Source organism: Podarcis filfolensis (genome assembly GCF_964270895.1).
Source record: "Podarcis filfolensis genome assembly, chromosome: 11".
NCBI classification, from domain to species: domain Eukaryota; kingdom Metazoa; phylum Chordata; class Lepidosauria; order Squamata; family Lacertidae; genus Podarcis; species Podarcis filfolensis.
In genome coordinates, this window is record NC_139613.1 from 51,435,470 (window position 1) to 51,446,716 (window position 11,247).

General features: G+C 45.9%; 1 protein-coding gene across 1 annotated transcript; it reads right to left on the reverse strand.

The window, feature by feature from the left end:
* Nucleotides 1-7,281: 7,281 nt before the first annotated feature.
* GADD45G (growth arrest and DNA damage inducible gamma) lies at nt 7,282-9,484 on the reverse strand. Its single transcript, XM_083577305.1, has 4 exons — nt 9,205-9,484; nt 8,872-9,003; nt 8,470-8,683; nt 7,282-8,061 (listed from the first exon to the last, which is right to left on the reverse strand). Exons 1-4 carry the CDS (start codon nt 9,255-9,257, stop codon nt 7,951-7,953), a joined length of 510 nt encoding a protein of 169 aa, XP_083433431.1. The 5' UTR covers nt 9,258-9,484; the 3' UTR covers nt 7,282-7,950.
* Between the last annotated feature and the right edge of the window lie 1,763 nt (nt 9,485-11,247).

Below are 11,247 nucleotides of genomic sequence, written 5' to 3' on the forward strand. Positions count from 1 at the left end.
TGTGGGGAGAAAGTGAATAGTATAAGCAACAGTTTTTATCAGAGTTTTCACCTGTTGTGCACACCCAATCTCCTTTGTGGGACAGTGGGAGTGTATTGCACACACATGAAAGCAGTTTTTCAAAGAGACATTATTCTCCGGTGAGTGTGTCATTCTTTTACAATCCAAAAGCATGCAAGGTATGTGGGTGGATAAAGAAAAAGCACATGCCTGTAGGAGGAGCTTGTGATTCCTCGCCACAGCATACTTTTGCTGTTTACCGGATTGAACAGCCACCAATAAACCTGCTATGGAAACTCAACAATGAAAGGCGAACCACACGATACAGCAGCCTCCCTTGAAGCATTTGACAGCAGGTGAATGCTCAAATCCTTGCATGGTCCTAATAATAATAATAATAATAATAATAATAATAATAATAATAGCCATTTTAACTCTGCTCGTAGAAAACTAGCATGTTAGCATCCTTGACATGCTAGTTCAGTATATTCTGGGAGTAATCAGAAAATAGATCCTTCATGTCCCTGCAGATTAATATGATATCAAAGAATTGTAGAGTTGGAAGGGATCCTGTGGATCATCTAGTCCAAACCCCCCCCTGCAATGCAGAAATATGCAGCTGTCCTATATGGGGATCGAACCTGCAACCTTGGCGTTATCAGCACCGTGCTCTAACCAGCTGAGCTATCTGATATTGTCCAGCAACAGAAGCCTTGTGTTTGGCTTTCGGAGCCAATGGTATCTCCAGTGCTGAATGAATCAGTTCACCAATACTGGATAATCACAAAGCTGAAACGACATGTTCCCAGAGAGAAAGTGAGTGTGTCACTTTGGTCGGTGCTGTATTTAGGAGAGCTTAATTTAGCTATGAGGCGCACTGGGTAGCCTTTGATCTATCTTCCTGGATTGTACTGAAGATAAATGAAATGAGCCCCTTTGCAGATTGGTGTGTGTTAGGGGTTATCAACCCATTAATGCTTCTGCCCATGAATTATTTCCATGTATTTATTTATATTATATAACACAATTATTTATATCCCATCTTTCCATCAACAGACGCCCGAGGCCTTGATCTTGAAAATATGAAAAGTGAAATGAATCACTGGCACATTTGATTACACCTCAAAGAATAAAATGAATTTATTGCACAAGCCTCCTTTAGACTGGTTCTTGTGGGGTTTTGTCACAGCTACTTTAACAGATTCACTGGATTTAGGACCCCATTTGTACACAGGCTGTTGACCTTTGTATGAATGCGTCCATGCAGAGTACAATGCATAGATACTATCCAGACCCATCTCATTCCTGATTATATAGGTCATTAGACAGGCTCCCAGTAATATTATATATTCTGAACCTGAGACAGTATGTAATCTGACTGCACTTCTGCTGCTGACATTTGATGACCAGGGGATTTGAGAGCTGGGAAGCCATGAACTTAGTGAACCTAGCCTGGTTTCTTTCATCTGCCTGACCAGAGCCCTCTAGCATATATCCAAGTGGAACAAAGGGACTTGGCCTGAACATGCACACCTTAGGATCAAACATGGAACTTGTGCGCATGTGCATACACACACACACACATACCAAATGCATAGCTGTCAACTTTTCCCTTTTTTTAAAGGAAATTCCCTTATTCTGAATAGGATTCCTCGCAGCTATGCTCTGGACTATGGCATCTAGCTCCAGCAAAATCAGGACTCCTGCTATGCAGAAAGTTGCCCTTATCTAGAATAGGATGTGCATATGAGTAAACAGGATTACTTGATTATATCAGATGCTGGAATGGGAACAGCACACCCAAACCCAGTGCCCATTCACATGCATTCAAATGCAGACCAGGGTGAATTTGCAGTCTGTGTACATTCCAAGGTGCCTCTGCATACACATTCAGGTGCAGCCCTTTTGTTTGCACACAACTAGAGCTGCACTGGAGTTGGAATGCCTGAAAATTCCTAGGCACAGAAGAAGTCTATTCCCTGCAATGGTCTCCTTGGAAACCAAGCACAGTTCAGAACATGGTAGAACCTCCAGCATCCTATCACAGGCAAGCATTCAAGTGGTTAAGAAATCCATATTGTTGGGGATAATTCAGATGGAAACTGTCAGGTGTCAAAAAAAGGCTATTTATGTATACCACTACTGCAGCCTGTGTTTTGTTAGCCCAAAAATGGAAAACGAGTGAAATCCTAACTAAAGAAGAATGGCAACCTAAACTGATGGAATATGTGCAGCTTGCGAATTTAACATATAGAATAAGAGAACAAAAAGAACATACGTTTAGAGAAGGTCGGAAAATCTTTATTGAATATATGGGGGAGGGAATTGTGTGCACTTGAAAACGTTGGCAGCATTAAGATAAATTCAACAGTGTAAATAAGTTTTGATGGATGTACTAATGGCATACTGATTGGTTTAGTCTATGTAAAAGATGCAGGGATTTACGTTATGCAAAATGAAACATGGAAAGATAGGAAGGGAAGTCATTGATACTTTAAGGTTGTTTAAATGAATATTCTAAATTGTAAAACAGAAAATTTAATAAAAGTGTGTGTGTGTGTGTGTGTGTGTGAAATGCATGTAGCTTTTACATATCTCTCAATAGTGTTGTATGGCTGAAAACGGGTCCCAAAATTCACAATGCAGTGCTGGGCCCCATGTCTTTTAACAGGGGTTGGGTGCCAAATCCATCCCCCATTTAAAATTAGTCTCCTTCAGAACAACTTTGCAATAGCATGGTGAAGGAACCATTACCTAACATTTGGGGTGCATCATTCACCTTGTTAATGTTCTGTCCTATGCAGAAAGAATGGCTCATCTCAGCCTAGTTGGAAGGGAGGACATAGTAAACACAGGTGGAACCTGGGTGTGGTGTTTCAGTTCCAAGAGATACCAGTGCCTCTGAAGGACCAGTTGCCATGACCCAAAAAGGGTGCCTACATTAGCTTTGCCATACCATCACCATTCCGAACTTGTTACTGGAATGGTGCCTGCCTCCTAGAATATTTCCCAAATATGTACAGCTGAAGACCATATGAGCCCAGCCTCTAGCATGCATAGGCTAACTAAAAATTAAATCCCTCTCCTATGGATCTGCTTAAGCTACAGGAATGCAGTTAGTCTTGCACCCTGTCCTATGAAACTCAGGCTACATTGCCATCATTATTTGGGCAGGGGGTGGGTTTGTCATGTAACGTACTACAGGCTGGTGTAGTTATGTGTTAAGTATTAACTGGATTTTGCCTTTCCCAGTTGAATAGCAAACCATATTTCCCCAACTACTAAATGCTAATATGAAAGGTCATCTGCAAGCATTAGAGTGGATTCCTGCAAGAGTCACAAATACATTCAAAGGCAGGCCATATAGTACTGGCTTCCTCAACCTCGGCCCTCCAGATGTTTTTGGCCTACAACTCCCATGATCCCTAGCTAGCAGGACCAGTGGTCAGGGATGATGGGAATTGTAGTCTCAAAACATCTGGAGGGCCAAGGTTGAGGAAGCCTTCTATAGTATGTGAGTGTGAAAGCCAGCATGGCATAGACATTAAGTTGAAATTATTATTATTATTATTATTATTTACTTATACCCCACTCATCTGGCCGGGCCTCCCCAGCCACTGTGGGCAGCTCTCAACAGAGTATTAAAAACACAATAAAACATCAAACGTTAAAAACGTCCCTAAACAGGGCTGCCTTCAGATGTCTTCTAAAAGTCAGATACAGTGGACGTTCGGGTTGCAAACGTGATCCGTGCGGGATGCACGTTCACAACCTGCAGCGTTCACAACCTGCAGCAGCGTGTCTGTGCACACGTGGTTTGTGATTCGGCGCTTCTGTGCATGCGCAGCCACCCAAACCCAGAAGTAACCCATTCCGATACTTCCGGGTTTCAGCAGTCTGTAACCCAAAAAAACGCAACCTGAAGCGTCTGTAATCTGAGGTATGACTGTAGTTGTTTCTTTCCTTGACATCTGGTGGGAGGGAGTTCCACAGGGCGGGTGCCACTAAGGAGAAGACCCTTTGCCTGGTTCCCTGTAACCTTACTTCTCACAGTGAGGGAACCGCCAGAAGACTGTCGGCACTGGACCTCAGGCTGAACAATGTGGGTGAAGACGCTCCTTCAGGTATACTGGGCCGAGGCTGTTTAAGGCTTTAAAGGTTACAAAAGCAATAGCCACCATCCCCAAATCAAGATGACACCCCAACACAGATCATCTGCAGAGATTGTCACTATTACAACTGACACATGCAGTCTGGGGCATTTTTTCTAGAGCGGATCCCAAGTAAGAGATCTGGTGAGCTTCAGAGACAGCACTACAGGAGGCACCTTCATACCATTATCTGGAATTCTAAACAAGCAAGTGTGTCGTAGGATTAGGGCGTGAGTAAAATTTGGAGTGAACTGCCTGAAAAAATAAAATAAAACATTGGTCTGATCTTGCTTCATTCTCTGACCTATTTTACAGGGCATCTTGCAATGTGGCTGAAACAATGTCACTTCGGGGCAAATAGTGCCTGGAATGTTGTTTTGCTTTCCTGCTTAGAAGAATGAAGTGTAACTTTTCTCTTGACAACTATAACTTGTGTACACAACAATTTGGACAAACTGGGCAAGTTAGTTCTCTGATTATAATACAATATGCCTGCTTTGTTTTAAAGACTTGCTTCCATCTTATCGGCTCAACCGTTTATTAAGTTATTCGAGGTCATAGCTTATAGCAATTGCTTTGCAGAAAAGTAATTCTAGGATAGCCCGGAATACTGCCTTGTTTTCGTGTGGTCCTTGGCTGAAGAACTGATCAGGTGAAACGTGCAAGGTTCCTGAGAAAGAGAGCTCTGCACATTGCTTGAAAATGCAAAGAGGACTTCTTTGCACAGAATACTCTCCATTTCTTTAGATTAAAAATCTAACACCTAATGCATGGCCTAAACTAATGAATCGAATGCAGTCTTAAGCATGTTTATTCCAAAATGAACCATAAGCCCAGGAAATACCTGGTACTTAGCAGAAAAGGCTTTCAAATGATTTCAAGCCTCAACCTCTGTCATTTTCGAATACAGCGGTACCTCAGGTTAAGTACTTAATTTGTTCCAGAGGTCCGTTCTGAACCTGAAGCTATATTTAACCTGAAGCACCACTTTAGCTAATGGGGCCTCCTGCTGCCACCGTGCCACCAGAGCACGATTTCTGTTCTCATCCTGAAGCAAAGTTCTTAACCTGAAGCACTATTTCTGGGTTAGCGGAGTCTGTAACCTGAAGCGTATGTAACCCGAGGTACCACTGTATAGCCGTTGACACAAAGCTCAGACCCTCCAAAGGTCCCTATTTTCCAGGGACATCCCAGATTTAGAGAAGCTGTTCCGGTTTCTGATTTGATCCTGGAATGTCCCACTTTTCCTTAGGATGTCCCTATTTTCATCGGAGAAATGTTGGAGGGTATGAAAGCTCTGCACAGAAAACTTGATTCAGTAATAGTTGATTACGACGTAGCTTGAGCACTTGTGTCAATTATCAACAGAGATTTCATTACAGCAAAGTTATTTCACTGATGTAAATAACTCCTGTTGCCATCACACATCGTTCGTATGGCAAAGCTTCAGTAGCAAGTACAGCAGAATGCGTTTACACAACCGACTTTTGCCTATAAGTTGTTGTGTGTATGATGAAGCCGTAGCCAACTCTTGTTGTGTCAACAGCAACACTGAAAGGTTTTGCATGGTCAGTGCCTCCTGCCTCTGCCATACCTTATACAGTTAAAGCAAATACCAAGAGGAACTATGGAATGTCATTCACATGACCACGCTTAGAAACAGAATGTTTCAAATTCCATTGGCTGGGCAGCAAGTTATCTTTGTTCCAAAATGCAACCAGCCTTTCAGCTCTGAGCACTAAACAAAGGCATGGGCAGCAAGTGATATCATCATGTCTCAGATGCCTGTATCACAGTGTTCTCGTGCTGGACTGGGTGTGGAACTAAAAAGGCAACTTGTGTGCTACCAGTTCCCTTACAGGCATCTAATGCCACTTATGCCTTCGACAATGTTCTTAACGCTGCCACTTGGCTGTTCTTTTGCTTCTGCAGCAGGACTTTAAAACAAATGAATTATTGCAGACAAATGTGGCTGTCCGATTCAAAACCAAGGTGAAATGCAAACTGGCTACTTTTTTGCCAGAAATCCGAGTGACCACACAGACTACTTTTAGCAACATTTTCCCCCTTCCTTTAGAGAGGAAAAAACCCCCCACTGTTTTATTCATTGAAATAGTGCATGTAGACAATTGGGAAACTGAAATGACAGCTTCTTTTGTTCCAGCATATGGCAGACAGACAAGAAGCCGACAGCTTGAGGCAGATGCAAGCTATTGGCACTCCATCTGCATATTTCCAATGCAATTGTGTCTGGGGTTTGAGGCTGAAAAGTCTGGATCTTAAAAAGAAAAAGAAAAAAATCTAGACTTGTACAGGGTAGAAAGTGACTGAACAAAATGTAACTGTGGCTCGTGAAATACATAGTTTCTCCCAAAACTTTTAATCATAGCAGCTGAATGTTAGAGGCAAGTAGCTTTGATACCAATGCTAAGCATCTGAAACTGTACAACTATTTTTGTGGTTTTTATTATTTCAGCTTTTAAATGTTCAGCTGCCTAGGAACATGTGCTGTGTCTTTTTAAGTGCATGACAAAAGACCATTGCCCAGAACAGAGCTTATTAAACATGCAGCTCTTCAGTCTTGCAAGCTGTTGCGATAAACAGCTGTTGCCATGGGTTGGGTGAGAGGTCAAGTCATTTCAAATAGAAGTCATATACCCTTTTGTCCAGCCAGCATCAGCGGTTCAGATATTTTCAGCTGATAAGAGATCTGTGGGCCACTCACATTGTAGTTTTGACCAGTAGTTTTTTACTTTTACCTACTCAAGCTAAACCATATGCATCTTTTTAATGACAAACTTGAGTAAACCACAGAAAGGCAGCCCAGGGAAGTGTGTTGATTTCTATGGCATACACATCAACCGTTAAGTGCCTTTGCAGGCACATGTTGTAGATAAAGCCACACGCAACTGTAAAAAACCCAGGCAACTGTGCTTAAGTCCACTTTAAGTGCATGTAACTGTGTGTTAAGATTGTGACCCAAGCATTGCTTCTCTGCAGTACCTTTAAGATGACTTAAACAGCCCTCTCCGCATTCTGTTTACAGCCCATTTATATATTTTACTCCACTGACTGTAGTTTTGGATTCTTCCCCCACCAGCTGGCAAGCAAGACCACCACCACACGAAAGTTGGTTATCAAAAAATTTATTACAAATGTGTTAAGAATTTCAATAGCAGCATGAATTTCAGTTTAAAAGAATTATTGCAAGATTGGTTATCAATGCAGAATATAGTCCAAAAGACCTCCTCCGGTAGCTCAATCTGCATCAAAATCTCTGCAGAAATGCAATCGTACCAATGTCTTTGAAGAGTCCAGTCTCTTGGGGAGGGAGCTGGATGCCCCCCACCAGCAGTTTCTTGTTACAATACTGTGTCCATTCCTGCCCTTTCACCTATGTCCGGTTTTCAACTTTCACTCTGGCTTTCTAACATGAACATTCCACCTGACCTGGAAACCTGCCACAGTTTTTTTTTTCCCCACTCTCTTTTCTTCTGCTCCTAAAATAAAAACTGCAGTTCTTCTTCAGCTCCACAGATATGCCAGCTTCTCCAGCGCTGCAGCATAGCGGAGAGACTCACTGCTGGTACAATCCACTCGCCTTTGCTTCTCTCTCTTTTTTTCTCCCCACAAGAATCCACCACGTGCTGTGTCTGAGCGACTTAATCCAAGCTGTTGACCGGGCTAATCTCCAGAATCAGCCACTCGCTGGGTTGCCCAGATGTGCAGCTCCAAGGTGATAATGCAACAAAAAGGTTTCAACCTCTCCTGTGCACCGGCTACGTCAACACCGTCACCATCACTCGGGCAGGGTGATGTTGGGCACCCAGTCGTTGACATTTCGACTCTCTTCGCAAAACAAGTTCAGCTTGTCTAAGGCTGGGTCTTTCCAGGCATCCTCATTGGGATTCTGCAATAAAGAGAACAAAGATACATGAGTGAAAATCACAGTCCAAAACACAATACAGCAGGAAACTAAATCTGCTCACTGCTATGGACAATAAGGCAGGCTATATATATATGTCCAAAATTGCCACAACTACGGCTACTAATTCCTGAGGTACCAATGAAACACACTTTAGGAGATGTGCTTCCTTGGGAATGGGCCACCGGCAGAAGCACTGAAATCATGTCAGTGGCAGTTATTTGCTGGCCTAAGGTTGCTCTGGCACTATTTTGCTATCCAATGTGCTGCCTCAAAGAGATTCACGGGAGAAAATCCTGCCCGATGCCCAAGCGTTAAAGATAGGCATGGCATGCTATGGCATTGCACAGAATAAAAGTGGGGCTTGCCCCTTACATGGCGCTGAAAACTCACCGTGATGAGGATGCAGTGCAGGTCTCTGGGCTCCCCGGCCTCCTCGCTGGCGCCCACAATCGCGGCCAGCTTCTGGATGTCGTTCACGCGCACAATGTCAATGTCGTTCTCGCAGCAAAAGGCTTGGATGAGAGTGAAATGGATCTGCAGGGCGATGTCGCCCTCGTCTTCCTCGTCCGCGGCCAGCACGCAGAAAGCGACCGTGTCGGGATCACTGCAGAGAGAGGGAAGGAAGAGAGCTTGCGATTAGCCACTTTAAAAGCGGAGATTCTTGCAAAAAAATAAAGCGAAGAGCTGTGCACTTTCTGCACTCTCTTCTTCCCGCCCGGATTCCCTCCCTTTTCCCGGTGTTGCGCAAGGCATGCAAAACAACAGGCGCGGTGCAAATGCCTAGATACTTACACATTCATCAGTTTTGCGGATTCGTAGACGCCCGCGGTGAGGCAGCCGCGGCGCTGCGACGAGACCAGCAGCTCCTGCAAAGCTTTGCCGGCCTTCTGCATCCGGTTGCCGGTGGCGGCGCTGCTAGAGCTACTGCAAACGACAAGAAGAGGGCAAGTGCCGTCAGTCGCGGAGAAACCTTTCCTGCCTTGCATTCCCAGCCCTCCATCCATCCGCGGTACCCAACCCGCGCGCCCGCCTCCCTCCGCGCGAGACCCTTCCATCATAAGCCGCCTCAACCACCACCGTCATCTTCCCCATCCCGGGCTGAGCCTCTGCCCGGCGGATAGTTACCTGTCGCTAGTTTCCGGCATCGTCTCCTGCCCGTGAATTTCCTCCAAAGTCATAATGGTCCGAGACAGGCAAAAAGCGGCAAGCCCCAAACAAGAAATGTTTCAACAACAGCAAAAACCAGGCACCCAAAAAGTATCCACACAAAGGAAAAGGTTCTGCTCGGCGGCTGAAAGATCTCTCCCGGAAAAAAGAAAAGCGATCGGAAAATGTAGACAGCTAAGCACCGAAGCTCTCCGATCTCTGCTCACTCTTAAAGTCCCCAGCGAAGTGTGAGCTGCCAGGAGCGCCGCGCGCCCTATTTATACGCTGCGGAGCTTCTGTGCCGGCAGCTGCTGGAATCTCGGCGGCGCTGATTGGCCAGGCTAGGGGTGTATTGTTATGCTAAGCAGGCGCTGGGGAGAAGCCGGCTCGTGCCAGGAGGCCACGTGGGAGACCGGGGGGGGGGGGAGAGAGAGAGAGACCGTAGCCGTGGGGTGGAGGGGGACGGGGCGAGGGGCGAGAGGGGGATTACAATGCCTCAAATCTGCCACTGCTGCTTTTGTTGCGATGTTACTAGGCAGACTGCAGAGCCGGCGTGCTTGATCTTTTAAAAGGGGGTTGGGGGGATGTTGCTTCAGATGTGCATCTTTTTTGGAGGGGTGTGTATATATACATATATAAAGCTTTTTGCAAACTGTTGAAACAAAGAGAGCTTAAGCAACGCAGCAACTCCACTTGTGCGCAAAAAAAAAAATCATTTTACTGAAAATGCATCCCCAGTGTGGTTTCTAGGAATCGCTCCCCCTGAGTTTCTACTTTTGCAGCTCACGAGTGCCGCGCTATCTGCTTGAAACGACTTTGGCCTTATTATTTTCATTTCATTTCTGCAGACCCCCCTCCCCAAGCGTGCCTGGCTGCCAGCAAACAAGGCACAAAGCAGGGGTCCTGCAAAGTTCACCCGGGCGAGGGGGGGTCGTCCTGCGCCTGCCTCATCAGCTGCTGCGCGGAGCAGATTGTGGATGGCACACGCTGCTCGTTTGCATTTCTATGGAGAGGCGCACAATAGGCGAGGTCTGGCGTGTGGCAGTTTGGAGCGCACACAATCGGCGCTTTCTCCCCATTGCTGCACTGTCCACCTGCCACTGGGGCGCGGATTTGCTTTTGGCCGAAGGCGGCGGCGAAGAGGGGGGTGGCACACACAATGGCCTGGCTCTCTTGTGTCGCCCAATCTGTTCTTGCTGATGAATGTCTCCACTGGCGCACGCTTCCAGTGTGCAATTGAATTTGGAGGCTTTCGAAGCACGCGATCGTCTCCTTTTCTCCAAAGGGGCCCCCATTCTTCCTTTGTTTTAACCCTTCCGAGACGCTTCGCTACATTGCGGGACACTGCCCCGGCGGCCTAGGCATGTGGCCAAGCTTGGCCAGGCCAATCCGGAGTCATCAAGTTTGTGCTTGTTCCTGCCTGGGAGGTGCAAATGACCAGGAGCGCCCAGCTCCTTCTGACTTGCGCCACTTTCCCCCCTTGGGCACGCAGACTTTGCATTGCATTGCTCATAATTCCCCTTTCCAGTCAACCGCGCGTATCACGATCTGGTGTTTATTTTCTTCTGCTTTAAAATTCGGGCATCCTAGAATCCTCGTGGTGTTTCTCCCCCCCCCCCCATGCGTAATTCTGGACGAGGAGCGCTACCTACTGGATGCTGACGAGCAAATTTACGGGTATAAACTGCCGTGCGGGAAGATCCAAGATTTCTAAGTGGGGAGCGGTGGGGCCTTGCAGAACATGCTCGCAAACCAAAGAAGGGGCATGTGTTGCGCGCTAATCCCTTTGCAAATTCTCTGCCCTCTCTTTGGAAGCCTGAAGCCGGCTTGTCCTGGCATACAGAGGCAGCTGCTTTTTGCATATTTTACTCTTTGAAAGGACAGCGATGGTACTTGGGTGTGCGCCACCTTGTGGCTTCTTGGTGCTTTCAGCAGACCTTCCAAGTGTCCCTATTTTCCAAGGACGTCCCTGATTTAGAAAAGTCCGTTTCTGATGTGATCCCGGAATGTCCTGCTTTTCCT

Excerpts from the sequence above, each read along its gene's own strand:
- GADD45G (XM_083577305.1), bottom strand. The coding sequence starts at position 9,257 with ATGACTTTGGAGGAAATTCACGGGCAGGAGACGATGCCGGAAACTAGC. Across the intron at positions 8,684-8,871 it reads TCCGCAAAACTGATGAATGT|TGATCCCGACACGGTCGCTT; the intron begins GTAAGTATCTAG and ends CTCTCTCTGCAG. Across the intron at positions 8,062-8,469 it reads TGCACTGCATCCTCATCACG|AATCCCAATGAGGATGCCTG; the intron begins GTGAGTTTTCAG and ends TCTTTATTGCAG.